General features: G+C 42.6%; 1 protein-coding gene across 4 annotated transcripts in view; it reads right to left on the bottom strand.

Annotated features, from left to right (window-relative positions):
* Nucleotides 1–27,155, bottom strand: part of GRM8 (glutamate metabotropic receptor 8) — a 564,746-nt gene that overhangs the window by 272,488 nt on the left and 265,103 nt on the right. For all 4 annotated transcript variants that reach the window (XM_083463429.1, XM_083463427.1, XM_083463428.1 and 1 more), the window contains exons 4-6: nucleotides 11,050–11,185; nucleotides 7,956–8,110; nucleotides 4,917–5,054 (exon numbers count right to left, since the gene is read on the bottom strand). In XM_083463429.1, coding sequence (XP_083319555.1) covers nucleotides 4,917–5,054; nucleotides 7,956–8,110; nucleotides 11,050–11,185 — 429 coding nt within the window. The remainder of the gene's footprint in view (nucleotides 1–4,916; nucleotides 5,055–7,955; nucleotides 8,111–11,049; nucleotides 11,186–27,155) is intronic.

The following is a 27,155-nucleotide window of genomic DNA, read 5'->3' as shown; positions in this document are numbered from 1 at the left end:
AAGCTTTGCAAGCATCGGTGACTTGCATGTGACTTTGCCGCCAAAGTGGTAGATAGAACAGGAAGCAGAGTGTGAACCAACAGGTGATTAGCCCTGCTAAGGCTTACAGTTTCCAACTTTATTTAAATTTATTTATTTAAATACTTTAATTTAAAAAACCAAAGCCATCTTTAGGGCGGATACTTATGTGGTCCTGTCACCATTGGATAAGTTGTGTTTTTTTTTGGGGGGGGGGGGAGGAATGAGGGAATGAGTGGCTATTCAAAATAGGATGATCTAGTTACATTTATATATCACCACCTTCTAAAAATTCAGTACCATGACTACTTCCTTTGGCACAACCCCATGACGTCCCATCTGTATTATATTTGCAGCAGCAGCAGCAGCTGTATTAATGGCTCCGTTGCCACACAAGGAGTCTCCAAGCGACTTACCAAATTTAAAAACATAAAGCATGGCATAAAATAAAAAAGAACAATGTATTATAATAAAATCCACATTATATCCTATAAAACAAGCAGCAGCAAAAGCTCCAGCAGCAAAATACACCATCAATAGACAGCAAAATCATCACAAAGGTATGGGGGATGTCTTTACTTTCTTTGTCTGCCATGTCACCATCGTTTAAGCAACTATTCCGGTGTGAAATTAAATGCAGAAGAGACTATACATCACGTAAGTCATTTTGTAATGATAAGAGTGCTAGAGTTTTAACATAAGACCTGAATGGGGCTTATTACTTGTGATTTTGGTGCTTTGTTGTTGTTGTTTAGACGTTTAGTCGTGTCTGACTCTTCGTGACCCCATGGACCAGAGCACGCCAGGCACTCCTGTCTTCCACTGCCTCCCGCAGTTTGGTCAAACTCATGCTGGTAGCTTCGAGAACACTATCCAACCATCTCATCCTCTGTCGTCCCCTTCTCCTTGTGCCCTCCATCTTTCCCAACATCAGGGTCTTTTCCAGGGAGTCCTCTCTTCTCATTAGGTGGCCAAAGTACTGGAGCCTCAGCTTCAGGATCTGTCCTTCCAGTGAGCACTCAGGGCTGATTTCCTTAAGAATGGAGAGGTTTGATCTTCTTGCAGTCCATGGGATTCTCAAGTGTCTCCTCCAGCACCATAATTCAAAAGCATAAATTCTTTGGCGATCAGCCTTCTTTATGGTCCAGGATTTGGGTTCTATGCCTCTGCTAATACAAATCTGCTGCCTGCCTTGTAACTTCTGTTGCCGATGGACACACCAGTTTCTCCCTCTAATGCCTGCCCACCACCCCTTGGACTTAAGTGTCTACAACCTGCAAACCAGTCAAGATCTGGGTGCTTGGGGGAAAATGATGATCTAAACTATCACACAGTAAATGCATATGGCTCTTTTTCTACTATCGCCTCCTGAGATATGATCAGTGGTCTAAAAGGCAGAGTTAAGTGTTCTAGACACCCCCCCTCCATATATTACTTAAGAAAATGCTTTGATGACAGTGGGTTGATTTAATGTTACATCCAGCAGTGTGGACCTCCTTGCTTTAGCTGAGTTTATCAAACACAAGTTATAAATATTCTGAGATGATGCCAAAATAAGAATAAGGCAGGGAAGATTAATTCAATCCATTACTGCCCTGAAACCCTTCAGTGTCCAATATAGCAAAAGCTGAGATAGCTAAACACAGAAAACACAAATAACATCTCCATTCAGTTACTGCTGGTAATTAGAAATCGTTTACAGCCCTCAGTCCAGTTTGCCGCTTTGCATGTAGAGAATGATGTTCGATGCAGAGCAAATTTGTACATATCTCAGAAAGTGTGGGGTTCATCCACATAATCTAGCCACACAAGATGGCTCTCATAAGTGTTGTGTACAGGTATATAGGGAGGCAGGTGGCGCTGTGGTCTAAGCCACTGAGCCTCTTGGGCTTGTCAATTGGAAGGCCTGCAGTTCAAATCCCCACGGCGGGGTGAGCTCCTGTTGCTCTGTCCCAGCTCCTGCTAACTTAGCAGTTCGAAAGCATACCAGTGCAAGTAGATGAATAGGTGCCGCTGTGGCAGGAAGGGAAAACAGCGTTTCTGTGCACTCTGGTTTCCATCATGTGCCAGAAGTGGTTTAGTCATGGTGGCCACATGACCCGGAAAGCTATCTGTGGACAAACGCCAGCTCCCTCAGCCTGAAAGCAAGATATCAAAGAGAACAACAACTACCAGACTTTTAGAAGACATCTGAAGGCAGCCCTGTTTAGGGAAGCTTTTAATATTTTGTTGGAGGCTTCCCAGAGTGGCTGGGGAACCCCAGCCAGATGGGCGCGGTATAAATTATTATTATTATTATTATTATTATCACCGCAAACCCATAGTCGCCTTTGACTGGACTTAACCGTCCAGGGGTCCTTTACCTTTTTTCTTTTTTATATATAGGTACCTACCATACCTTGCACTCTATGTGCTTCATACGTCCATACCATGGAGTCATGCTGAAAAATCTTCCTTACATTGCTTATTTTAAGAAATATGCTCCTTAGAAGACTTCTCTAGTTCCCCCAGCAACAGCAAGGATATAGTCCCCCAGCATTCACTACCACTTATCATAAGCAGCAGCAGCAGCAGCAGCTAAGTGGTGCTTTCACCTATTCCTACATGCACTGCTGTGTGGTGTGGTATCAGGAGCACTAGTTTTCCTTACATGGAAAATTCTGACTCTTAGAACACTGCATGAACTTCTTCAGGGACAAGAGGGATACAAAAGTTAAAGTCTCAAAACAGCCTGTAGACGAAGGTTCATAACGTTGTATCCACAGCAAAGGACCAAGAGGGTGAGATTTTCAATTTGGGTGACTTTTCCATAGTTTTCCTGAGGATTCAGGCTGCCTGAAGGAATTTTATCTGAGTGCCACTGAAGACGGCTTATGCAATGTGGACAGAGAGAGGAAGGAGACATCTCTGGAATACAGGGCCATTTCTACATGCCTATCAATATTCAGAGGAGAAGCTGAATACCAACCAGAAAGCTTTTACCTGTAATCTAAAGTGGCTGAAACCACACAATCAAATTTGACCGGGACGATGGTTTACCAACTTAGACCAAGATTCGAAATAAATGATATATCCAATTGGTGCCCTTGCATGAGCTCAAGGGCTTTTGATTCAGGGGAAATCCTTTATTCATTTCTATCAGATTTATGACCCTGCTATAAAGGTTCAGAAGTGTGGGTATATATTGATATGTTAATATGATTGGATTCAAAGTACGAAAACCATGTTTTAAAGCCATGTTTTATGATATAAACTCTCATCGAAGCTTATTCGAATGTTAGGAACCATTTGCAGGTGACTGATCAGTGCATAGATAGTTCGTTCTAATTCTTTAACCTCAAAAAAAAAATCCCTAAGAGGGGAACCCAAAACAGATAACTGAATTAAGCAGTTCTTATCCATCAAATATAGATTTTATATCTATTATAAAGCACCATAAATGTCTCTCAATGAAACAAATATTATGGCTTGTTCAAGACCTGCACAAATGAGCCAAATCTGAACTTGCTGTAGATGGCTCATGGAATCTCGTCTCCATCTCTATTTTTAACGCTGCAGTTAGTCATTATAGGCATTTAAAGGCTGATTAGGTTTGCAGAATAGTTAAAACAAAATGCTAACCATACAGAAAGATAAAGCTGCTTCCCTCTCAGTAAAAGGATATGCATGAAGGAATAATTTTAATTAACATTTTGGGTGATGTTTCAATGAGAGCATCTCTGTGCTCAAAAATTTAAACCAAAGCGTAAAGTAAGTCATTCGGGTCAGCGTTAGGTGAGTAACTCAGACTTGATCTTAATGGAGTTGAACCTTCTATACCACCTACACAATCTGGTTCAAATTTTTCACAAAAGGAAATCATATATTATGCTTGAGACAATGAAGTGTGACTGATATGCATACAACTGATTAGCTAGAAGCAAACTAATATTTAGCTTAGTCCTCAAACGTACATAATTCTAAATGAAAACATGCATTCTAGTTAGCTCTTCTGCTAGTCTCTCACTTTACATCTTCCGCTGAAAATATGTGTAGTTCTCCAGTATTTTATCTACTGAAAATGTATTCCAACACATTACAGTTTACTAAGACTGGCAAGTGATTAAGTTTTTATTGATTAGCCACATACTTCTTAAGCTATTAATCAATAAATTGACAATATAAATATGCATATTACCATTTATCACTTAGTTCTAGAAGGTCAAAGCATCTTCGATATTTTCTATTTCACTCCATATCACAGCAACAAAACAAAATAACTTCAACACTATCAATAATTAAACTTGGAAACCCATTAATCATCAAAGAAAAACTTGATTGATTAAACTTCCAGTTAAAGCAATTCAATCTCACATATGAATCCTGCATATCAGTACATTCCTTATATATATATTAAATCCTAGATGCTAAATTTTATTTGTATTGACAGATATTTCACTGCAGAATTTCCCAAAAGGAAATGCCCAAAAAGAAAAGTGGCAATATACCTTTGGCCATAGGTTGTACTTAATCATCACAGGAAAAAGATTTGACTGAAATGTTAGTAAAATATTTCACTCACATATTTTGGTTGGCCACAATTACATCCAATCCATCTACCCTATAATTAGGAAAAATATATAACCAACTACAGGCAACAGTTTGAGATTGAGCTATACTGGAAATGAACTCCAAGATAGGGCTACATGATGAAATCAGTCACAAATTGCTTCTATAAATCTAATTAGCAGTCAATGGATCTTTAAAAAAAAAATCTTACCAATATATGAGTGAGACTGCATGATTCAGATGAAGAATAGTTGTGTTCTGACCTGGGGAATTATTCAACTGCTCAACAAATTTCAATTTCTTAACAAAGTCCTCTCAAGAGAGGCAGCAAAGACTATTCATAAAGTTACCTGTGCATTTCTTTATATTGCTGTTCCTCTTTCCATGAGAACCCAACTTGCATCCAAAGTTTTCTTCCCAGAATTCTGCAAACCACACATTCCTTCTGTTATTTGCTAGAGTTCGGCTTCTAAAATATCTATCGAAACCTATGATGAAAACAGACACACACACCAAAAAACCCCCCAAGCATTAAAATTACATCTTACTATGTAAAGTGAAATGCTTGCTTTGAATTGTATAGAAACACACATACGTATATTACATAAAATATTTTAATAAATACCTAAATCCCTTTTTAAAAAACTATTGTATGTCAGGCAAAGAAAATCCTACACAGTGGTACCTTGGTTCTCAAATGCCTTGGTACTCAAACGCTTTAGTTCTCAAACATTGAAAACCCAGAAGTAAGTGTTCTGGTTTTGGAACGTTTTTCAGAAAGCTGAATTTCCGATGCGGTTGTCAGCTATTGTTTCCGGGGCGCCTGCACCAATCAGAAGCTGCACCTTGGTTTTCGAACATTTCGGAAGTCAAATGGACTTCCAGAACGGATTAAGTTTGGCACTTTTGTTTTTACTATTTATTTTGCGTTTTTGTTTTTGAGGCTTTTTCAGCTAATTTGTTTTTGTGACTGTGTGTAACCCAGTTCAGCTACTGATTGATTGTGTAACTGCAGAAATGGATAAAAGCGCCCCATCCAAACAATGACTATCATCAGTGCAGGTAAGAATTTATTATTATTATTATTATTTTATTATCTGCAATACTGTCTTATTTATTTTATAGTACAGTACATTGATTCTTGCTTTCCTTTTATGGATCAATGGTCTTGTTAGATAGTAAAATTGATGTTAAATTGTTGTTTTAGGGGTTGTTTTTAAAAGTCTGGAATGGATTAACCCATTTTGCATTACTTTCTATGGGAAAGCGAGCCTTGGTTTTGGAACACTTTGGTTTTGGAATGGACTTCCGGAACGGATTAAGTTTGAGAACCAAGGTGCCACTGTACATGTTTTTTTCAGAAGTAATTCCCACTGAGTAAAATGAGTCTTACTCCTTAAGTAAGTATGCTCAGCATTCTAGCCTAAAGTCTGCATTGGTGAAGATCAGAAAAACCTAAGTTGCATTTAGCTTCCGTGGTGCATATTCATGTAGCACATGAACAAAAGTATTATAAATAATAACTTTTTAATATTTACTGTTATCATCATTGTTATTATGATTAAGAATAAGAATAATTTCTTTAAAAAACCAGCATCCCTGATCTGGGGAACATTCATAAGTTGTTACGCCTTAATGCCTTTCCGGAAGGGTTACCGACCAAAGTAATAAATGCCACCTTTTTGGACAAGGTCCTTAAGAGGGTGGTGACTGTTGACTTCCATGCATTCTTGGAGAATACACATTACCTAGACCTATTTAAGGGACGCGGGTGGCGCTGTGGGTTAAACTACAGAGCCTAGGACTTGCTGATCAGAAGGTCAGTGGTTCAAATCCCCGTGACGGGATGAGCTCCCATTGCTCGGTCCCTGCTCCTGCCAACCTAGCAGTTCGAAAGCACATCAAAGTGCAAGTAGATAAATAGGTACCGCTCCAGCGGGAAGGTAAACGGCGTTTCCGTGCACTGCTCTGGTTTGCCAGAAGCAGCTTTGTCATGCTGGCCACATGTCCCAGAAGCTGTACACCAGCTCCCTTGGCCAATAAAGCGAGATGAGCACCACAACCCCAGAGTTGGTCACGATTGGACCTAATGGTCAGGGGTCCCTTTACCTTTACCTAGATCTATTTAAATCTAGCTTCAGGCTTGGTTTTTGCATTGAGGCAATCTTGGTCAACCTGATGGATGATCTCTGTTGGAAGAAGAACTGGGGGAGTGTAACCTTCTTGATTCTGCTTGATCTCTCATTGGCTTTTCATACCCTCCACCATGTTGTCCTGCTGGACTGAATTTGGGAGTTGGGGACAAGGGAGTATGGTAGCTTCATACCTACCTGCAAGGCCAGTTCTATAAAAAGCATTAGGGGACTTCTGCTCAGCCTATGGCAGGTCAATGGGGGTTTGGAGCACGGTGTTATTGATTTGCTGATGACACCAAAGCTCTATTTCTCCCCATCATTGTAATCAGGTGAGGGGATACAGATGCTGGAAGCAGTAATAGACTAGAGGCAATAAACTGGCTGGAGTGATGGGAACTGTAGTTCACCAACATCTAGAGAGCCACATATTAGCCACTCCTGATGTAAACTGACTAACAGGGCCACTGCAAGGTCTCACCAGAGACACTTTCCATCACATGCAACACAATCCCTTTTCTTAACTAGACGTGCCCAAGATTAAACATGGGATCTTTTACAACTAAAGCATTTATTCTGTGACAGAACTTTGATCTGTCCCCATATGAAATCCATTTGAAGAGCTTCAGTCCATGTGGCTACCCTACAGAAAATATCCTTGTCTACTCCAAAGGTATTAAAAGACATGTTCTTTGCAACTCTTGCTTTTAGATCGGTTACAGGACTTCTGCCCATTATAACACCATTTTAGAATCTGCAAGTAAATAGGATGATATAGTCTGCTTCCTGGCCATAAGCAACAGGCTCATCAGATAACACAAGGAAATTGGCCTGCAGGGTGGTGAAAGAGCACAAAAAGAGTTACGGCTGACATTGCAAGAAGGCGATGTGAATGGTGGGGGGAAACTGGGCATATATCACATACAGCCTGTGGGAAACAAAATTTACAAATACAGCTAGTTGTAGAATGAAATTTCTTTGTATTTTGCAGAGGTTGCATTGGAAGTGCAATGAAATCTACATTGACTGATTCACACTACTGGTCTGAAAAACTATTTGGCTCAGTAATTATACATAAGGGAACCAAGGGATAATGCCGCTGAAGGAAAAACAGTGCACAAGTAAGTAAAAGTCCCTCTCAGTCTTACCATCAGTATACCATAAAGGAGTTTTAACTCCCTGCTGCACTGAGCTCAAGGAGATCTTTAAATTGTCTTTTAGGGACTCCATAGACCAGAGTTGATGGGATTGTCTTACCATCGATGGAAGCTCTTTTGGGCAAAATGGTGACTGCGCCTTCTGCAATCTCCTCTTGCTGGTAGACAGGTGCAATCTTAGACCCCCAGCTGTCTGAGCCTATCCAAAGAAAATGTCCAGTTTGATTGGTTTTCTTTGCTGCTTCTAATATTCTCCTGCAAGTAAGTAAACAGAAGAAGTCATTCTTTTAAAATTGACACTGAAAATGGTTGTGCATAAGGCAATTGCAAAAGTGGTTGCTTTTATCCTGTTCATCAAGCATTCTTTCTGATAGAACCAAGTATTCCCCCTGAAAATTCAATCCTGTACATGGTAAAATTTGCCTTTAACCTTGCTTTCATGCTTCTTCAATATTCTTTTCTTTTTCTTTTTCACAACTCCAGGTTACTTGGGGTGCCAAGTTCAGATCAGAGACAAAACTCTTAAGGCTCATATAAGTCCACTTTAAATGAAAGTTGAGTTTTCAAAATCTCCATATGCTTCTCTGGCTTGGATAAAAATCTGAGCCACAGTAGAATTCCTGGCTTCCACCCTGTTTACTCCTGCCAACACTTGCTGTCACCCCAAAGCAATCCCTGCAATCGTTACGCCCAAAACATGTTCATCCCTTTGCTTTACTCACTTGTCAAGCAATGTGCTAGGAGCAACAGTGCTAGGAGCAGAAGTAGAAGCAGTGGGTAGGGGAGACAATGTTGCTCCTGCAATTTGGTGGGGATGTGTTTTCTTCCACCCCTTCTGAGAGAAAGAGCCATGAGATCACTGCTGCTCCAATAAGGAAGTGGGGAGGGAGTTGGTCACATGCCCACAACTGGCCAATAGAATGATGTTTGGGAATGAGTAGTTAAGGCGGTGCCTCCTGCAAACCTTACTCCAGGCATAGGCAAATGCGGTCCTCAAGATGTTTTGGGACTACAATTCCCATTATCAATGACCACTGGTTCTGTTAGCTAGGGATGATGGGAGTTGTAGTCCCAAAACTTCTGGAGGGCCGAGTTTGCCTAGGCCTGCCTTACTCTCTCCAGATTTGAAATGCCCTTCTCCCTTTATGCAGGTTGAGATATAGGCTAGCTGCTAGTTTCACAGGGTTGAGTGAGAAATTTTGGGTGGCCACTCAACTTTAAAATCTCTTCTTTTTTAACTTACTCCACCCTGTTGGGAATATTTAATTGGCATTTAGAGAGAGGCGTGACTTTGCTTGCCAATTTGGCATTGAGTTTGGGCAGGTGAGGAAGCAGGAGGAGAAAAAAACTCTAGGTTGACTGAGGCAATATTGGGTTGGGGTGGCGCTGTGGTCTAAACCACTGAGCGTCTTGGGCTTGCCAATCAGAAGGTTGGCGGTTCGAATCCCCACAACAAAGTGAGCTCCCGTTGCTCTATCCCAGCTCCTGCCAACCTAGCAGTTCGGAAGCATGCCAGTGCGAGTAGATAAATAGGTACTGCTGTGGCTGGAAAGTAGACAGCATTTTCATGTGCCCTGGTTTCTGTCACGGTGTTCCACTGCGCAAGAAGCTGTTTAGTCATGCTGGCCACATGACCCGGAAAGCTGTCTGTGGATAAACGCCGGCTCCCTCGGCCTGAAAGCGAGATGAGTGGTGCAACCCCATAGTCGCCTTTAACTGGACTTAACTGTCCAGGGGTCCTTTACCTTTATTTTATTGGGTTGGGGCACCCTTCAATCATCTGTGGGTGCATTATGTCTGAAGAGCTTGGGGCAACCTGTGAAACATGGCATGCACATTTTGGTGTACACTGAAGAACTAGGCCTGGGTATGCATGTGGGGACCAAATGAAGGTTTATCTGACAATGAAGGGGTTTTTCTTTCTGGATCCTTAGCTGAGGAGCCACATCTTAAGGCTGTAGCACATGCCATGGATCTGGTATGTGTGGAAGAGAGTGATTTCTCTATAAGAGTCTGACAAAGTTTTTGCCTGCCTGCCCATTGAAATGCAATTTGTTGGATTGGATCAATTTGGTCCATTTGACCAGCAGGTCCCCTATTTCATGATATTTAAATCAATAAAACCCATGCCATCTCTTGAATTTTCTTTCAGCCTGGGGTGGGGAGAATGAAGGTTTCCCCCTTCCATCCATCTTTCTGTGTCACACTGATGTGATAGTTGGTTTCCACAAGAGCTCTTCCATGCTCCCATGGGCTTTTTGACCATTATCCAGCACGTCACTGAGACAAAGAGAAAGGGAGGAAAGAGGCACACATGTCTTTCTCCTCCTCAAGCTCTGCTGCTGCTGTTCACATCGTTTTCACCCCTGCTTGAATGCAAGCCAAGTGAATGCACAGTATTTGGATGGCTGGAGATTGGTGGGGGTGATTTTAGGAAATAGCAAGATCATGGGTCCATTTTTTCCAAGTTATTAAACTGGCTCAGAAAACTGGTCCATGTTTTTTTCTGATTTTGCTACCCTCCAAAACACACACACACACATACACACACACTTGACTAATGACCATATTTTTTGCTCTATAAGACTCACTTTTTCCCTCCTAAAAAGTAATGGGAATTGTGTGTACGTCTTATGAAGCGAATGCAGGCTGCGCAGCTATCCCAGAAGCCAGAACAGCAAGAGGGATTGCTGCTTTCACTGCGCAGCGATCCCTCTTGCTGTTCTGGCTTCTGAGATTCAGAATATTTTTTTCTTGTTTTCCTCCTCCAAAAACTAGGTGCGTCTTGTGGTCTGGTGTGCCTTATAGAGCAAAAAATACAGTAATCAAAGGAAAGCTCATCTAATTCTATATCTGAAGTGTGAATGCACACGAAAGCTTATACCCAGAACAAACTTAGTTGGTCTCTAAGGTATACTGGACAATTTTAGTTATATATTTCGACTAATTCTATATGTTAGGAACTACCAATTTGTCATTCTTGTCAACCTGAAGTTGTTAGTAACGCAGGGGTCCACAATGCACTATAAAATTGCAACATCCCTCTCCCCACAGATCTGAAGGTTGCAAGCATATCTGTCTTGATGTCAAGCCTCAAGCCATTTAAGGCAAGCAGCATGTGTGACTAAAAATATGACTTTCAGCAGCAAGTTGCCCATCCTGTGCAAGACAGAAATAGAGAAAGAAGTAAGCACCTGATATCATCCTCATTTGCAAACATGATCACCGCACGAGCATTTGGAGTCTCCATCAAGCGTTTGATGATCTTGTCAAATTCTCCTGGTCTTGGCTCACGGGGGATTTTTAGAGACTGAGCAATGCAGACACCACCTAGGCAGGGAGGGGGGAAAATAAAAAAAAGCTGATTGGTGACAAGCTCGAAAATATTGTTAGCATATGATCACCATATTCAGTGCACAACAGAAACAGCATAGTGGTTTCATAGGAAACTGCCAAGCCAAACTCACTTTGGAAGTGCAGTCTTGCAGTTCCAGTATGCCCACTGCCGTCCAACAAAACTGTAAAGGTAAAGGGACCCCTGACCATTAGGTCCAGTCATGGCCGACTCTGGGGTTGCGGCGCTCATCTCGCTTTATTGGCCGAGGGAGCCGGCGTACAGCTTCCGGGTCATGTGGCCAGCATGACTAAGCCGCTTCTGGCGAACCAGAGCAGCGCACGGAAATGCCGTTTACCTTCCCACCGAAGCGGTACCTATTTATCTACTTGCACTCTGATGTGCTTTCGAACTGCTAGGTGGGCAGGAGCTGGGACTGAGCAACGGGAGCTCACCCCGTTGCGGGGATTCAAACCGCCGACCTTCTGATAAGCATGTTCTAGGCTCTGTGGTTTAACCCACAGTGCCACCTGCATCCCATAATAAAACTGTAGATGGTGGCAAATGCTCCAAATCCATTCTCCCCCCCCCTACCCTTTTGTCACAGACTCCCATCAATGATAGAAAAATGCCATTTGTTTAGCAGGCTCAGCATCTCCCTTAAATACTGTGACTAAGCATGACGGTAAGAATTCAATTCACTGGAAATATTGTGGTGGGTACAGTGAAAGTGTATTCTTCTCCCGGGAACCACAGCCGTATCTATTCCAGTTGCTAACCACAGCAGTTTAATTAAGTTGCCTTCGTTATTTAAACATCTAATTAAAGCAGTGTTGGGTCATCAGTAAAACTCCCATGTTACTCACAGGTGAACCAGCAGAAGCCCAATAGCAGAAGTATGTTATACGCATACACACATTTTCCTTACAAAATCTGGTTGTGCCTATTAGGAAAGCTATATGCCCTCTATCAAATGTAATACTTAGGGTTAATGGAACGCCATTTAACTTCTTGAAAAGGTGGTACTTCAAGACTATGCCTTCTGAGGTTGTGGCAAGTTTGTCTTCTTTCTTTCTTTTTTCCAGCCCTGAAATGGGCAGGAAGCAGAGTCCCCTTTAATCCTCTAGTTTAGGGATATTTTTCACTGCTTTCCAATGCTGTGATTGTGCTGTCTTGCAGTCTTTTGATTGCTGATTGATCTGTGGCATTTTATTGTGATCTATTTTTATGTTTTGTTTTAAAAAGTTGAGTATTGGGGCCTTTGGGCTGAAATGCAATGTATAGCTAAACTGTAGCAGTGGTAATAAAAAATAAATATAGTAACAGTAGCATAATTATTAATGGTGTTTTAAGCTACCGTGTACTTTGTCAGATACCCGTAGTCTTTGTCCATATAACCCAACATGCTCTGAAGAAACTTTTATTACATTTGAAATGGTGAGGACATTATATTTCATGCTGGGGGGTGGGCGCCAGATTCGTACCCAAGCACAAGGGAGATTCAGGGTTGCCAGAACTTCATCCTTATTCAACAGCTAGTAAGCAGGTGGCACTGTGGGTTAAACCACAGAGCCTAGGGCTTGTCGTTCAGAAGGTCGGCGGTTCGAATCCCTGCGACAGGGTGAGCTCCCGTTGCTTGGTCCCTGCTCCTGCCAACCTAGCAGTTCGAAAGCACGTCAAAGTGCAAGTAGATAAATAGGTACTGCTCCAGCGGGAAGGCAAACGGTGTTTCCGTGCGCTGCTCTGGTTCGCCAGAAGCGGCTTAGTCATGCTGGCCACATGACCTGGAAGCTGTACACCGGCTCCCTTGGCCATTAAAGCGAGATGAGCGCCGCAACCTCAGAGTTGGTCACGACTGGACCTAATGGTCAGGGGTCCCTTTACCTTTACCTTTAAGTGCACAGTGGCAGTGCAAAATGAACATTTCATACTAGGGTTCTTCAGAAAGGGACTGACAGTAACATTGGCACTTATTTTATTTTATTTTTTTAAAAAACCTCTATAGAAAGCAGTGCTGGATTTATGTATAAGCTAAGCAAGCTATAGCATAGGGCCCCATTCTCTTGGGAGCCCCCCCCCCAAAAAAGAAAAAAACTGGATGTACATTTCCAAAATATAAGATAAAAAACAAATAAAATAAAACCTACACACAGCAACAGTGTTTTGTGTTGTGTAGGCTCTATGATGTAAGTAATGGGCCCCACCTGCTAGACTGCTCCCTAAAATATCACTGGTTTGCTCATTTCTCTATATAGGGTGCCTACATTCTGCTTCTGCAAATGGCTTTAGATACCTATTAGGCCCATAAATTACCATATAGCATATATTCAACACAAAAAAACAGCAACAATTTGTTGTTGACAAAGGATAGCTGGACACATGAAGGGCCCCATTACCTTCAGTAGCTGAGGGCCTCATCAAACCTAAATCTGGCCCTAATAGAAAGTGATGGTGCAACTGCAGTCAGAATACTGTTGGCAGATAGAATGCCCCATCTCAACAAGATAACTTGACATAGCTTCCATATACAGGAAGAGGAAAGCAATATGTAGCAACAAATATGGGACAGAGAAAATGAAGTACCGTATCTCTCCGCACATAAATAACTCAGCCTTTGCTCCCCCAAGACGTGATGATAGTCAAATTTACAGATATGCATCTATCAGTGTCTACTTGTCAGGCACAATAGCTAAATGGACCTTTCACGTTCAAGGGTAGGATACCTCTGGATGCTAGTTTGCTGGGAGGCAGACAACACAGAAGGGTTTGGTATTCAGGCTATGGCTCTGAGCTTGCTGGAAGCACATATTTGGTCTTTATCGGAACAAGATGCTGGACTAGGAAGGCCTTTGAACTGAGTATTGTTGCTGTTTCATGATTGATATATTCCAACAGTGCTAAATATTGGTTAGGATGGAATGTGAATATTTTACAGCAGCAACTTTTCTAAAAGAATCAAGTAGAATTTGACAGTAGGGAGGAACTGTGATAGCTAGAATGCATGAGCTAGTAAAACAGCATTTATGAACATGACTCAAAGCTTTCCTGGCTGATGCACACCTTTCTTTCCTTACTAATTCAAGTGGCTTTCCAGCCTTACAGCTTACTTCTTTTTCATACAAAGGCAAGAGCAATATAATTTCAATATATTGCAAGGCAACACAATTTGCACCACAGTTAAATCAATTCAGGGGCAAACAGCAATCTATTAAATAAAAGTTAAGCTTCAATCAGCAATGCAGAAATTCTGGGGCATGAAGAAATTTAAAATAACATGCAGCTAATAATACACTGCCTTGGAAGACATGCTAAATTTGTAGGGAACAACCATTAAGAGTTAATAAGAACCTACACAATGCCTGGATTATGAAGATGGAGGGAAATCCTAGCTGCCTAGGACTATCAATGGGCATGTAGATACAAATTTGGCCAGTCAAAATAAGGCAAAGTTATTTTTTGTTGTGGAAAGATTACCTTCTTAATTAAAGTGATGCCACTGCCCCACATTAGGAAATCAGCTCCAAAATACGTTGAGTATTAAAAGACGCCTGCTTCTTGGGAGAAAAGCAATGACAAACCTAGACAGCATCTTAAAAAACAGAGACATCACCTTGCCAACAAAGGTCCGTATATTTAAAGCTATGGTTTTCCCCGTAGTGATGTATGGAAGTGAGAGCTGGACCATAAAAAAGGCTGATCGCCGAAGAATGGATGCTTTTGAATTATGGTGCGGCAGCAGGAGGAGGCCCCATTAGCTAAAGTGGTGCTTCAGGTTAAGAACAGTTTCAGGTTAAGAACGGACCTCCAGAACGAATTAAGTACTTAACCTGAGGTACCACTGTATAGGAAATGCAAATGATTCTCTCTGGGAACTTATGCAGGAGATGCATGCCTTCCACTAGCAGGCAATGGCAAGACAACCCTCCATTTTATTTGTCACTGGTCTTCATGTGATTTCTTGTGCCATTTTTTAACTTTCCACCTACTAATATAATGTTAGATTATCACCAAAGTCTCTCCAAGTTGGCTTGGTTGTTTTTGTCTGGGCCTGACTTACGGACCCATTGGGATTCTGCTGTACTTCTTTTTGCTGTTGACTCTTCCAGAGCCTCCAGGAACTTTGACGTGTGGGCTTTCATGGTGTCATACATTTTAAAAGACAGATTGACATGAATGTATTTAAATAATACGTTAATAACAACCTCACTTTTCTGACACACAGTCAATCAGATAAAGAGGCCGGCTACTTTTGAATTAATGGGGCTTCAAAGCTGACAACGTATGCTTCGGGTTTTTTGGGAAACAGTGAACAAAGATACTGTTATTTTTTGTTACCCAAGTATTCAGAGCTCCCTGAGACTGACTCTCTCTCTCTCTCTCTCTCTCTATATATATATATATGAAAAAAACATTAAGCTTTCAGTCACCTCCTAAAATCATCCATGCACAGGAAGGAAAACTGATACTTAAGGAAAAGTGACAAAGGAAGGACAATATGTTACCTCATAAATTTCACTAATAGAATTTTCAGCTCTTGCTAGTCATGCAGTGGCTTTTAAGAAAACCATTCCCCTTGCATGTAATAGACCCTGAAAAGTTACAAATGCTTATCTATTATATACTGCATTCTGCCATCCAGAAAGAATGGCTATCTAGGAATGAAGAAAGAGGGGGGGGGGGACCACACTGCAGTATCTGAATGGTTGCTTTCCTAGAGTTTAATGGCACCAGAGAAATGCCACTTCCATCATTACAATAGTTCATTCAATCATGACTACACTGGGCATCTTCACATCTCTGTGTTGAAGAATGTCTTTGACACTAATAGAAACAAATCAAAATGCACTTCAGCTATCCCACTGCATTCATAATAAATTCCGCAAGCTATTACCTGACAAACGCAGCAATTGCTTTATCTCTTTATCTGTACACTACCCACCCTGCGCGTTGGAAGCAAGGAGCTGTATATTGATTTATAGGAGCCAATCAGCACTGGAAATAACATGACAGGGAAACATTAAGCTCCGTATTTAAACAGGGTTTGCAAACATAATCCACAAACACATCTATTATGCCTGACTGGCAATAGGAAAGTGAAATCATAAGAAGAGAGGCATGTTAGATCATTTTTTATTTTTATTTTTTGGAATTGGGGCATTGGAATCAGTGTATGGCTTTCAACAGGTCAGCTTTTCTTAACCTTTGGCTTCCTAGGGATGAGGATAAGGACGGAAAAAATAACGTTTGTATATACTTAAAATGTTGAAAGTTCTTCTCATGCATTTTCAGAATATCACACTATATTGCAGATAGGATCAAGAGACTGAAACGGAAGGAATAGTGGGTTGTCTATGTCAGCTGGATGAAGATGTCATCTATTCAGAGTAGAGCCATTGAATCTACATTAGTCACATCCATTGACTTCAGTGGATCTGTTTGGATTTGAGTTTGGATTTGATATCCCTCTTTATCACTACCCTAAGGAGTCTCAAAGCGGCTAACGTTCTCCTTTCCCTTCCTCCCCCACAACAAACACTCTGTGAGGTGAGTGGGGCTGAGAGACTTCAAAGAAGTGTGACTAGCCCAAGGTCACCCAGCAGCTGCATGTGGAGGAGCGGAGACACGAACCCGGTTCACCAGATTACGAGTCCACAGCTCTTAACCACTACACCACACTGGCTCTCTGTTCTGAGTAGTACACTGTTCTGAGTAGTACCACTGAATACTGCCTTTAAAGCAAGAGTGTGGAATCTGTGGTCTTCCAGGTGTTGCAGAATTAAACTTCCCACATTCCTGGCCATTGACCATGGCTTAGAAAAGGGTCCTGCTTGACCACTCATGTGATGTTAGGTATGGAAAGTGCTAATATACTCATTATGAGGAATTGGGGAAAGAGTTGGGCAAAGAGCCAACCAGATGCCTTTGGGAATCAGATCAAATTTTTCAGTGAAACAAACCAAGAATGTCCCATATATGATCTCAGTGCCCGTGGATTTTTGACTCAGAACAAGCCCTTTAAACTTCTTCTTCCACATCAGCCTCTTTCTCAAACCACTCAAGATTCTGTAAAATGTTGTGATTTATTGCTGGAGTTCTTCATAAATAACCATTATAATTCCATTTGTCGTTTTTCAGTGAAACCTAATGCTGGTTATGAAAAAAAGCACATTGTAAGTGCTGAATGTGCAGATGATAAATAAAGGGTTGTTCTTCCCCCTTCTGAAGAAGAAGAAAATGCTTTAAATGAAGTGTTCATTGCCATCGATAGCTTGTTTCCTTTCCATTACAGCCGTGGGAAGTGGAATATCAACTTAATGCATTCAGGAACATTTGAGGTTTTGAAGATAATACCAATAAGATCGATAGCTTTTTTCCTGCTTTGCTTACGAAACATCAAACAATATGGAAACTCTGATGTTACTTCCTCTGTCAGGTGAGCAGTAGAATAATAAATATTCATTGCAAGTATCATGAGCCCAAACAACAGTTCCCCCATGCTGTTCTCTGGTAGCGATCTTGAACAGAGGAGCAGGACCACCATAGCACAGTGCCTCCCCAATTTCCAAAAATACTCCAAAAGGGCGTTGTGGTCAGTGGTGTCCCTGGGAGATCAATAACAAGTGCTGCTGGATTACTTCTCCCATCATTCTTCACCATTGGTCACACTTGCTGGGGCTGATGGGAGTTGGAGTCTCGCAACATCTAGTGCAGGCGTTGGCGCACTAAGGCCCCCAGGCTGGATCAGGCCCACCTGGGTCCTAAATCCGGCCCACGCCGTGAAGCCGGACCCCGCCGCGAAGCCGAGACTCCTGGTGATGGCAACAGGAGGAAGAGGCTGAGCGGTGGTGGCTCTGCCAATCAAACACCGCACCTGGTTTACCTCAGCGGCGTTTGATTGGCAGAGACGTCGCTGCACCACGCTGAGGTAAACTAGGCACGGCGTTTGACTGGCAGGGCTGCCACCGCTTGGCCTCTTCCTCCCGTCAGCACCGCCGCAGCCCTGGTGCTCCTGTGGGCCAGAGAGCAGAGCGGCTGAGATCGCTCTGCCTACCTGCTTCACAAGAAGCACCAGCAGCAGTGGCGGTGGCGGCAGCAGCCCCTGGGAAGGGAAGCACAGTGCTTTCTTTCTCTAGGCGGGGAAGACCTACATTGGCTCCCAGTATGTTTCCGAGCACAATTCAAAGTGTTGGTACTGACCTTTAAAGCCCTAAATGGCCTCGGTCCAGTATACCAGTGTACCACCTCCATCGTTCAGCCCGAAGACTGAGGTCCAGTACCGAGGGCCTTCTGGCGGTTCCCTCACTGTGAGTAGCCAAGTTACAGGAACCAGACAGAGGGCCTTCTCGGTAGTGGCACCCGCCCTGTGGAACGCCCTCCCATCAGATGTCAAAGAGAAAAACAACTACCAGGCTTTTAGACGACATCTGAATGTTTGATGCATTATTGTATTTTAATATTGTGTTGGAAGCCGCCCAGAGTGGCTGGGGAAGCCCAGCCAGATGGGAAGGGTATAAATAATAATTATTATATTATTATTATTATAAGCCCGTTTCACACCACCACCACCAGCCCTTCGGCGAATGAGGCAGACGGCAAACAGAGAAGGCAGCTGGGGCTGAGGTGGGGTGGGGAGGAGGACTACTTGCCCCCCTCGCAGTGTGCATAGAAATTATATATATATATCTAGTGAGTCATAGGTTCCCTTCCTCTGGAGTATAGGACTGTAAGCCAGGTTGTGCCTCTGTAGTGGTTGCTGTTACTGTCTGTTCAAACATCCAGTCTCTTCACATACCTATATTTCCTCAGTGTTGTGTTTCTGCTGAAATGGGGTGGGGGGTGGGGTTCCCCTAGAAAAGTAAAGGGGCCAAGCAACAAGAAGACTTTTAAGGACAAATGGAGAAATTGCTACACTGACAATAATATTTCCATTTAAATTGAATTTATTCCCCAATGGCTTTTTTAAAAAGGCCATCTTATTCACCTGAGGGATAGAAAATACTCTTTCATCATCCCTTAAATGTGAGGAAATTTTTAGTAACTTTACATAGCTTATAGAAACTTGTTGGTGAGGCATTGAACATTAAAAAAAGAAAGAGTAGCACCAAGTAGATATTTATTTTAAGATAATTTCACACCTCTTGAAATCTGCCATACAGAGTTGTTTCATATTTTTCTTCACAAATATACAAAGAAAGAAAAATAAAGGATCATGTGTATTTGCTCATTCTCAATTTTAACCGCCAGCACAACTTTACTGCAAATATTGCCCTAAAAATAACTATAAGCCTACTTTTTCTATATACTTTCTACACTACAAATGTGTGTAGGGGAAAAATATTGATTTTATTACTTGCTGGACCATCTTCTCCCCTGGCCATGCTGGAAGTAGATGCACTATGTGGCAAACGTCACCCTCCCAGAGCCCCAGGTGGACCATTATTCCAGGAGTGGTGTTCTCATCATGTGAAACTTTAAATATAATGATGAACTAACAGTTAGGAAAACTTTGAGAAATCAGAACTAACTTCCATGCAGGGTGCTCGCTTTTCCTTTTCCTTTTCTTCCCATCGTTCATTCAAATGCTTGCAATATCCTGACCAGCGGCGTAGCGTGGGTTGTCAGCACCCGGGGCAAGGCAAGTAATTTGCACCCCTAACCCGGGGCAAGGCAAGTAATTTGCGCCCCCTAACCTGGGCAAGGCAAGTAATTTGCGCCCCCTAACCCGGGGCAAGGCAAGTAATTTGTGCCCCCTAACCCCTAACCTGCCGCCGCTGCCAGCTTCTTCTTGCTGCTGCCTGGTCTGGTCTGGTGTGGTTCTCTCCCGCGCTCAGCGCTGCGCTGGCCGGCCGCTGCACTGTCCCTCCCCCAGATAGTCCCTCGCTCTCTCTCCGCACCGCACGCCTGGCACCCACCCCCTCCACAGTGGGCGGCGACCCAGCGGCTCGGATCGGATTCACACAGCCAGCACTGCAGTGAGAGAGAGTGAGTGAGCCAGGTAGGGGCAGAGAGCTGCGAGTGCGAGCGCCCCCCCAGATGTTGCGCCCGATGCAGCAGGGCCCCCCTGCACCCCCCACGCTACGCCGCTGATCCTGACGTTGAAATCTTATTGACTTCAGTCGCAAAGTTAAGCTCCACTACAAGAAAATGACTATGGCAATGTAGCCATAGTCTAAGGTGAGCTGAGTCCATCTGCTGCATCTGCTTGAGAAATTAGCCTCCAGCTGCCTCCTGTTGCCAGATGTAGAAATACCAATTTAAAAGGCTTTTGTTCCAATTATAAAAGCAATATAAAGAGTTGCTGGTGCTATTTGTCTCACCATTAAAAAACAAATCCTCGGAATACGACTTAACCATGCGTGGCTCAAGTTGCAGAATGCCGCTAATGGGGCTAAGTATATCTCTTATCATAGTATTGACTAATGTAAACTGCCCTTAATTTTCTCATATATGAACTTTTGAGTGTCTAGGTGTAGCCCATTACAACTGCAAACCAGTCTTACACCTACTAAATGCAGGCAAAAGGCTCTCACGCTGTGGTTCTTTAAAACATTCACTTCTATTTAAAAGCAAGCAAACAATATTTTGGCACAGTTCTCAAGCACTGTATATAACTCTGTGTCCCCCCCCCTACTGTGTCCATGAATAATATCTCTAAGATTATTACACCATGTTTGCAATGCAAAGTTCATGTGTTCGTGGCATGGACAATGGGCTGTGCAAGCCAAGCACACAATAGAGGGCCTACAGAGACCCCTTTGTATTTAAAAGCACACATTTCTATGGAAAAGACTGCAGTGGTTGAGCTCTCCGCCTACATTTCCTGGGAAACACAATACTGGCATATATCAGTTCCCTCGGTATGCAACTCCAGTATTACAGAAAATAACTCCTAAAACAAATATTTCCCATTTGAATCTCAGCAGGACGGAACAAAGCAAAGCCATCATGGTCTGGGATCTCCCATTCCCCCTTCAAAACTGAGAAGCATGAGGATGATGGAACTATATGATGGAACATGGTGGCACTGGCATGATAGATATGCAAGGTATGGGCCTATTCAACTTCATAGGGAACTACTAGCAGGGAATGCTAGATAAATTTGATTCAGTTTGCATTTAGAAGTGGTGACCCTTCCTAATTAATAATAATAATAATAATTTATTTGTATCCCGCCCTCCCCGGCCAAAGCCGGGCTCAGAGCGGCTAACAACAAGTAAAACTAGCACAGTGTACATAAAATCACACAGTCAATTAATTAAAATACATTCTAAAATCAATTCAGAATCAAATTAATGGCAACTATTGGGCTAGAGTTCTATGAGGATTACAGAAGGAGAGAGGGGGTCAGACTGTGCCTTGGCCAAAGGCCTGGTGGAACAGCTCTGTCTTGCAGGTCCTGCGGAAAGATGTCAAGTCCCGCAGGGCCCTAGTCTCTTGTGACACAGCGTTCCACCAGATAGGGCCATGGCCAAAAAAGCCCTGGCTCTGGTTGAGGCCAGCCTAACCTCCCTATGGCCCAGGATCTCCAAGATGTTTTTATTTGAAGACCGTAAGGTCCTCTGTGGGACATACAGAAGAGGTGGTCCCGTAGGTATGAAGGTCCTAGTCCATGTAGGGCTTAATTCAGCTTCCAAAGCAATACACAAACCGAAACATAGTGATCCTCTGAAATTAACACATCATTGCCTTTTCCCAATGCAGTTCTCTAGCAAGTGATGTGTACATAATGTGTATATTAGGGTAAAGTAAACAGCTGGAACTTCAAAGCACAGCATTACCTGATGTCAAATTTGGCCCTCCAGGGGTGGGAGTGATATGAACTTGGCCTGCCGACCAGAAAAGATTCCCCACCTGTGCTTTATACTGTAGCTGTTACTGCAATCTGCTTCTCCTGGGCTAGACATAGATTTGGCCTGCCTTTGTAATGAAAGTTTTGGTTATATAGGTAACCTGATCCAATGGGTACTCTCTGAGTCATCGTCTCCTCTTCATCTGGGGTCTTTTTATGAGAGTCACTGAATTTGTTCTTGAAATCCCTTTGGCAATCTGGGCTACCATACATGATACACTTTACCCAATGAATAGAGACATCTTTATGATAGTGATATGAATGCATGTATTCACTGGACCCAGAAACAGGGAATCAGCTTTCTAGCACCAACCACACTAAAAAAGGTAAAGTATGAATTAAGCTGAAAACATCATATGCACAGCCATGTTTGGCAACAGTTAATAACACCACTGGCATATATAGCTCTCAAGCCAAATCTTAAAAAAAATGTAGTATAACTGGGAAACATTGGCCTGCAAACACTCCAGTTGAAGAACAGCCTTTACCAAAGGTGTTGTGGACTTTGAAGAAGCACAAACTCAGGGTGAAAAGGAGAAATGAGCTAAGAGGAAGGCACGCTTGGCAAACCCTCACCATGATCAACCCCTGCCTGGAAACATATGTCCCCACTGTGGAAGGACTTGTGGATCCAGAATTGGCCTCCACAGTCACTTACAGACTCACTGTTAAGACTGTTTTCATGGAAGACCATCTTACTCGGCTACGAGTGATCGCCAAAGAGCATTGCTAACTCCTTAACATGGACATTTTTATTAAGTATTTTGGAATGTAGCTATGACTTTTGGAAATCAAGGGGCACATTCAATCAGGAAGAAATTGTTTATGCCAAATGGAAAGGGAGTTAAGCCAAAGATGGGTGTGTCCAAAGTCAAACACCTCTTTCTCATTATCCCTTTCTGCAACCCTTTCTCTCTCCCTCCTTTCTTTTCCCTTTCCCTCTCTTTCATAATCTATTCATTCTCTCATCCACACAGAAACACACACACCATTTATCTACCTGTCCATTCATATTCTCTCTTTCTCTAACACCTTCACAAAAACACATACACATGAAGGTGCACTCCAATCCTCCACCATCTCTCTATCTGTTCATATATGCAGTGGTACCTCAGGTTACAGACGCTTCAGGTTACAGACTCCGCTAACCCAGAAATAGTACCTTGGGTTAAGAACTTTGCTTCAGGATGAGGATGAGAACAGAAATTTTGCAGCGGCAGCGGGAGGCTGCATTAGCTAAGGTGGTACCTCAGGTTAAGAACAGTTTCATGTTAAGAGCGGACCTCCAGAACGAATTAAGTTCTTAACCCGAGGTACCACTCTATCTATCTATCTATCTATCTATCTATCTATCTATCTGAAAATTCAGGAGCTAGGACAGAGTGGCAAAACAGCAGCTGCCCTGCAATTTTAGAAAGCAGACCTAACAAGTTTGTCTTTATGAATTTTGCACTCCAATCATCCACCATCTCTCCATCTGTTCATATATATTATCTCTCTCTTTAACAAACATACACAAACACGCAGACACAGAGAGACAAGCGCACACATTCGATTCATCGATCATCAGCCCATTCGCTCTTTTCTGCTTGATCTTTCTTTCCCTCACACGCATGCACACTACAATAACTGTCAGCACTTCTAGTGTAGCATTAATGCTCTACTCGTAAAGGAATAAAAAATAGCTCTTGGGGAGTGGATAGGGAAGGTTCTGAATCAGTCCCTCCCTGCCGCTGTTCTTTATCTTCCTTTTTTTAAAAAAAGTTTCTGCAAGATTTATTTTTCACTACAAAAACTCAAAGGCTTTCATACATCCAAATTATACCGCAAAATCCAATAAAAGAGCATTAAAATACATTACCAGCCAGAAATACAAGCTAACCAACCAGAAAGAAATCAAACACAGGCAGGGTAGCAGGATTCATGAATAAATACTTCATAGGAGGTGTTAAGTGTTGAGAGTTGTCTGACTATTTATCTAGAAAGGTTACAGGCATTAGCTGCTATCCAGCCCATGGGGTGGGGGCACGGGATAAGAGATATATACTCTGTGATTTCTTCTGTTATAGCTTTTGTAAATACAGTACATTTATGTTTTCTAAATATGAGCCCAAATCATAGAACCATAGAGTTGGGTCGTCCAGTCCAACCCTCAGCAATGCAGGAATCTCACCTAAAGCATCCATGACAGATGGCCATCCGACCTCTGCTTAGAAACATCCAAGGAAAGAAGTTCATAGCTGATTTATTCCCAAACATCCTTGAGAGTATTGTTCCCTGCACTTCAGCCTGCTTATTTGTGACTGTTGGGGGTCTTCCGGTTTTAGCTATGTTCTGAGCAGGTTGTGTCAGTGGGATAATATCCAATATTCACCCCTTTTGCACTGAATCCATCCGGCTGCTGCTGGATCTAACCCTTTGAAGGAAAAAGTAGTGGCCACATAAGGATGGCTTGGATGTAACCATCTTGACTTACGGTGAGGCAGGATCTGGGGGAGGGTGAAGAGCCAAAAGTGCCATTTCTTTCTCTGTCCTTCCACCTCCCCCTTTCTCTGTGCTTGCTATCTGCACGAAACTAAGCACTAGTTGACCACTCCTACTTAAACTCACAATTTTCTGTTCCTGGGTATTGGTTTAATCTGGTTCTCCAAATCACAATACGAACCAAGGATCACAGCATAGCTTAGAGTTCAAGCATTACACTGGTTTCCTCATGCAGATATAACAGGAAACTATGGTATACAGACCCTCCAAGTGTCTCTGTTTTCTAAGGACAGTCCCGGATTTACAGAAGCTGCTCCAGTTTCTGATTTGATCCCAGAATGTCCCACTTTTCCTTAGGACATTGTTATTTCAATCTGAGAAATGTTGGACGGTATGGTATGGTAAAGGTAAACGGACCCCTGACCATTAGGTCCAGTTGTGGCCGACTCTGGGGTTGCAGTGCTCAGCTTGCTTTATTGGCTGAGGGAGCCGGCGTACAACTTCTGGGTCATGTGGCCAGCATGACCAAGCTGCTTCTGGTGAAACCAGAGCAGTGCATGGAAACACCTTTTACCTTCCTGCTGGAGTGGTACGTATTTATCTACTTGCACTTTGATGTGCTTTTGAACTGCTAGGTTGGCAGGAGCAGGGACAGAGCAACGGGAGCTCACCCCGTAGCGGGGATTCAAACTGCTGACCTTCCGATCAGCAATTCCTAGGCTCAGTGGTTTAGACCACAGTGCCACCCGCGTCCCGGACGGTATGGCAGGACATCCCTATTTACATCGGAGGAATGTTGGAGGGTGTGGAGTTATGCAACCACTAAGCCAAGGAGATAAGTAACTATACCACCTTTAGAAGACATCTGTCGGCAGCCCTGTATAGGAAAGGGTTTTTTTTTTAATTAAATCTTTAATCTTTTATTAAGTTTTTATATATGTTGGAAGCCGCCCAGAGTGGCTGGGGCAACCCAGTCAGATGGGTGTGGTATAAATAATAAAAATTATTATTAATTTGAGGAATAAACATTATATAGAATGCAAACAAGCCTCAGGAGTGCTCTATTTGCCTATTGGGAAGGAATAGAACACTGTAAAGGGTTAGAGTAGTGCCTGGTCAACTGTAATTCACACTTTAGAAAACTGTATTTATGATGTTTGGAATGTTGTTCAAATTTCTAGAGAGGAATATTCTTCCTCTGGCAGACAACCATTCATTAATTCTTTCTCTAGCTCAGCCTGCCCAACCTCGGGTCCCCAAATGTTGTTGTACTACAACCCCCATCAACCTCAGATAGCATGGTCAATTTTCAATGATGGTGAGGTATATGGAAATCCAAAATCTGAGGACACAAGGTCAGGAAAGGTTGTTCTGGGTCGCACTTCTCAGACTTTTTCTTCCCCCAAAGGCTTCCATTTGGCACAGAATACACTGAATAATTCAACGTGAAAGGGTTAACATTGGATTTAGCTCAAGGCTGACCAAAACTGCCTCCTCATCACTAAACCAAGCCTGGGGAGCAAAACAGTAAAAGCGCCAAAGGCTTCCCTTCCTTGTTGCTGGTTGCTGGCTGAAATTACAGTAACTGATCAAAGACAGCGAAGAAAAATAACTAGGCCAAGAAGGGGAACACTCTTAAGGGAGGAGTTAGCAAGCAAGCAGGCTGTTTCTCAAGAACCAGAAGCAGAAATTTAACAGAGAGAAGGCAACGGGACAGGATAACTCAAGAGGAACTATTTCCTTGCTGCAGAAGAGCTAGCACACAGCCAGATGCTAGTGCAGTTATAAAGCTTCAAAATTATTTATTTTTGTGGCCGGGAGGGGAGAGATTATGTCCTGCCACTCTACAGGAAATATCTTAAGATGGTTAACAGCCCTGACCCCAGAAATCTACACCCATGCTAAGGGGGGATATGCACCCTGGGCAGAAGGGGACACTGTGAGTGCAGAGCATCCATTTCTATCAGAAACTAGGAAATGATACTGAAAACATCTCCTTGGTACGAAGAGAATACACAGCATCATTTTCCCACTGGGGATTTAGGCAATGGGCAAAGGTTTAATTTAAGCTGCATCACTACAACATAAGTGATTCTCTCGTGATCTCTCATAATGCAAGTGCAATTACTCAGTAGCCCACAACTTCCAGTAGCCACCCGCAAAGGGCGCTTCTCACATTGCTATATCCACAACAATCTGTAATTGCACCTTTATCTAATTCCCTAACAAAGGGACTGGCTAACATCATGGCATCTGTTGACCGTGCAGTTCATCAAGGCAGTGCTCTGGTGGAGTTAAATTGGAGGGGAAAGAATTAATAATTCAGCATACTTTACTTTGAAAGCATCAAGAAGCACTCAGGATCCAGGATACTGAAATATATTGGGTTCTGAGGGATGATAGACAGTGCTGGTATCATCTTAAGATTCCAAGATAGCGCAGGACCTTGTTGAGTGAAAAAATCTCGCTGTCAAAAATGTGTGTGCGCGTGTTTTCCAAGTATATAGCACGTATAGTAATTCTACACACACACACAAATCAAGTTTCCAAAAAAGATCTCTTCTTCCTCTGAAGCAGCAGCAGCAGCAGCATAGGATGTGTCGCCACAAAGAACAGCATATGCTGAGACATAA

The sequence above is a fragment of the Podarcis liolepis genome (assembly GCF_965112155.1).
Source record: "Podarcis liolepis genome assembly, chromosome: 10".
Taxonomy (NCBI): Eukaryota; Metazoa; Chordata; class Lepidosauria; order Squamata; family Lacertidae; genus Podarcis; species Podarcis liolepis.
The sequence above is the reverse complement of the archived record's forward strand: the minus strand, read 5'-3'. Positions and strand labels throughout refer to the sequence as shown.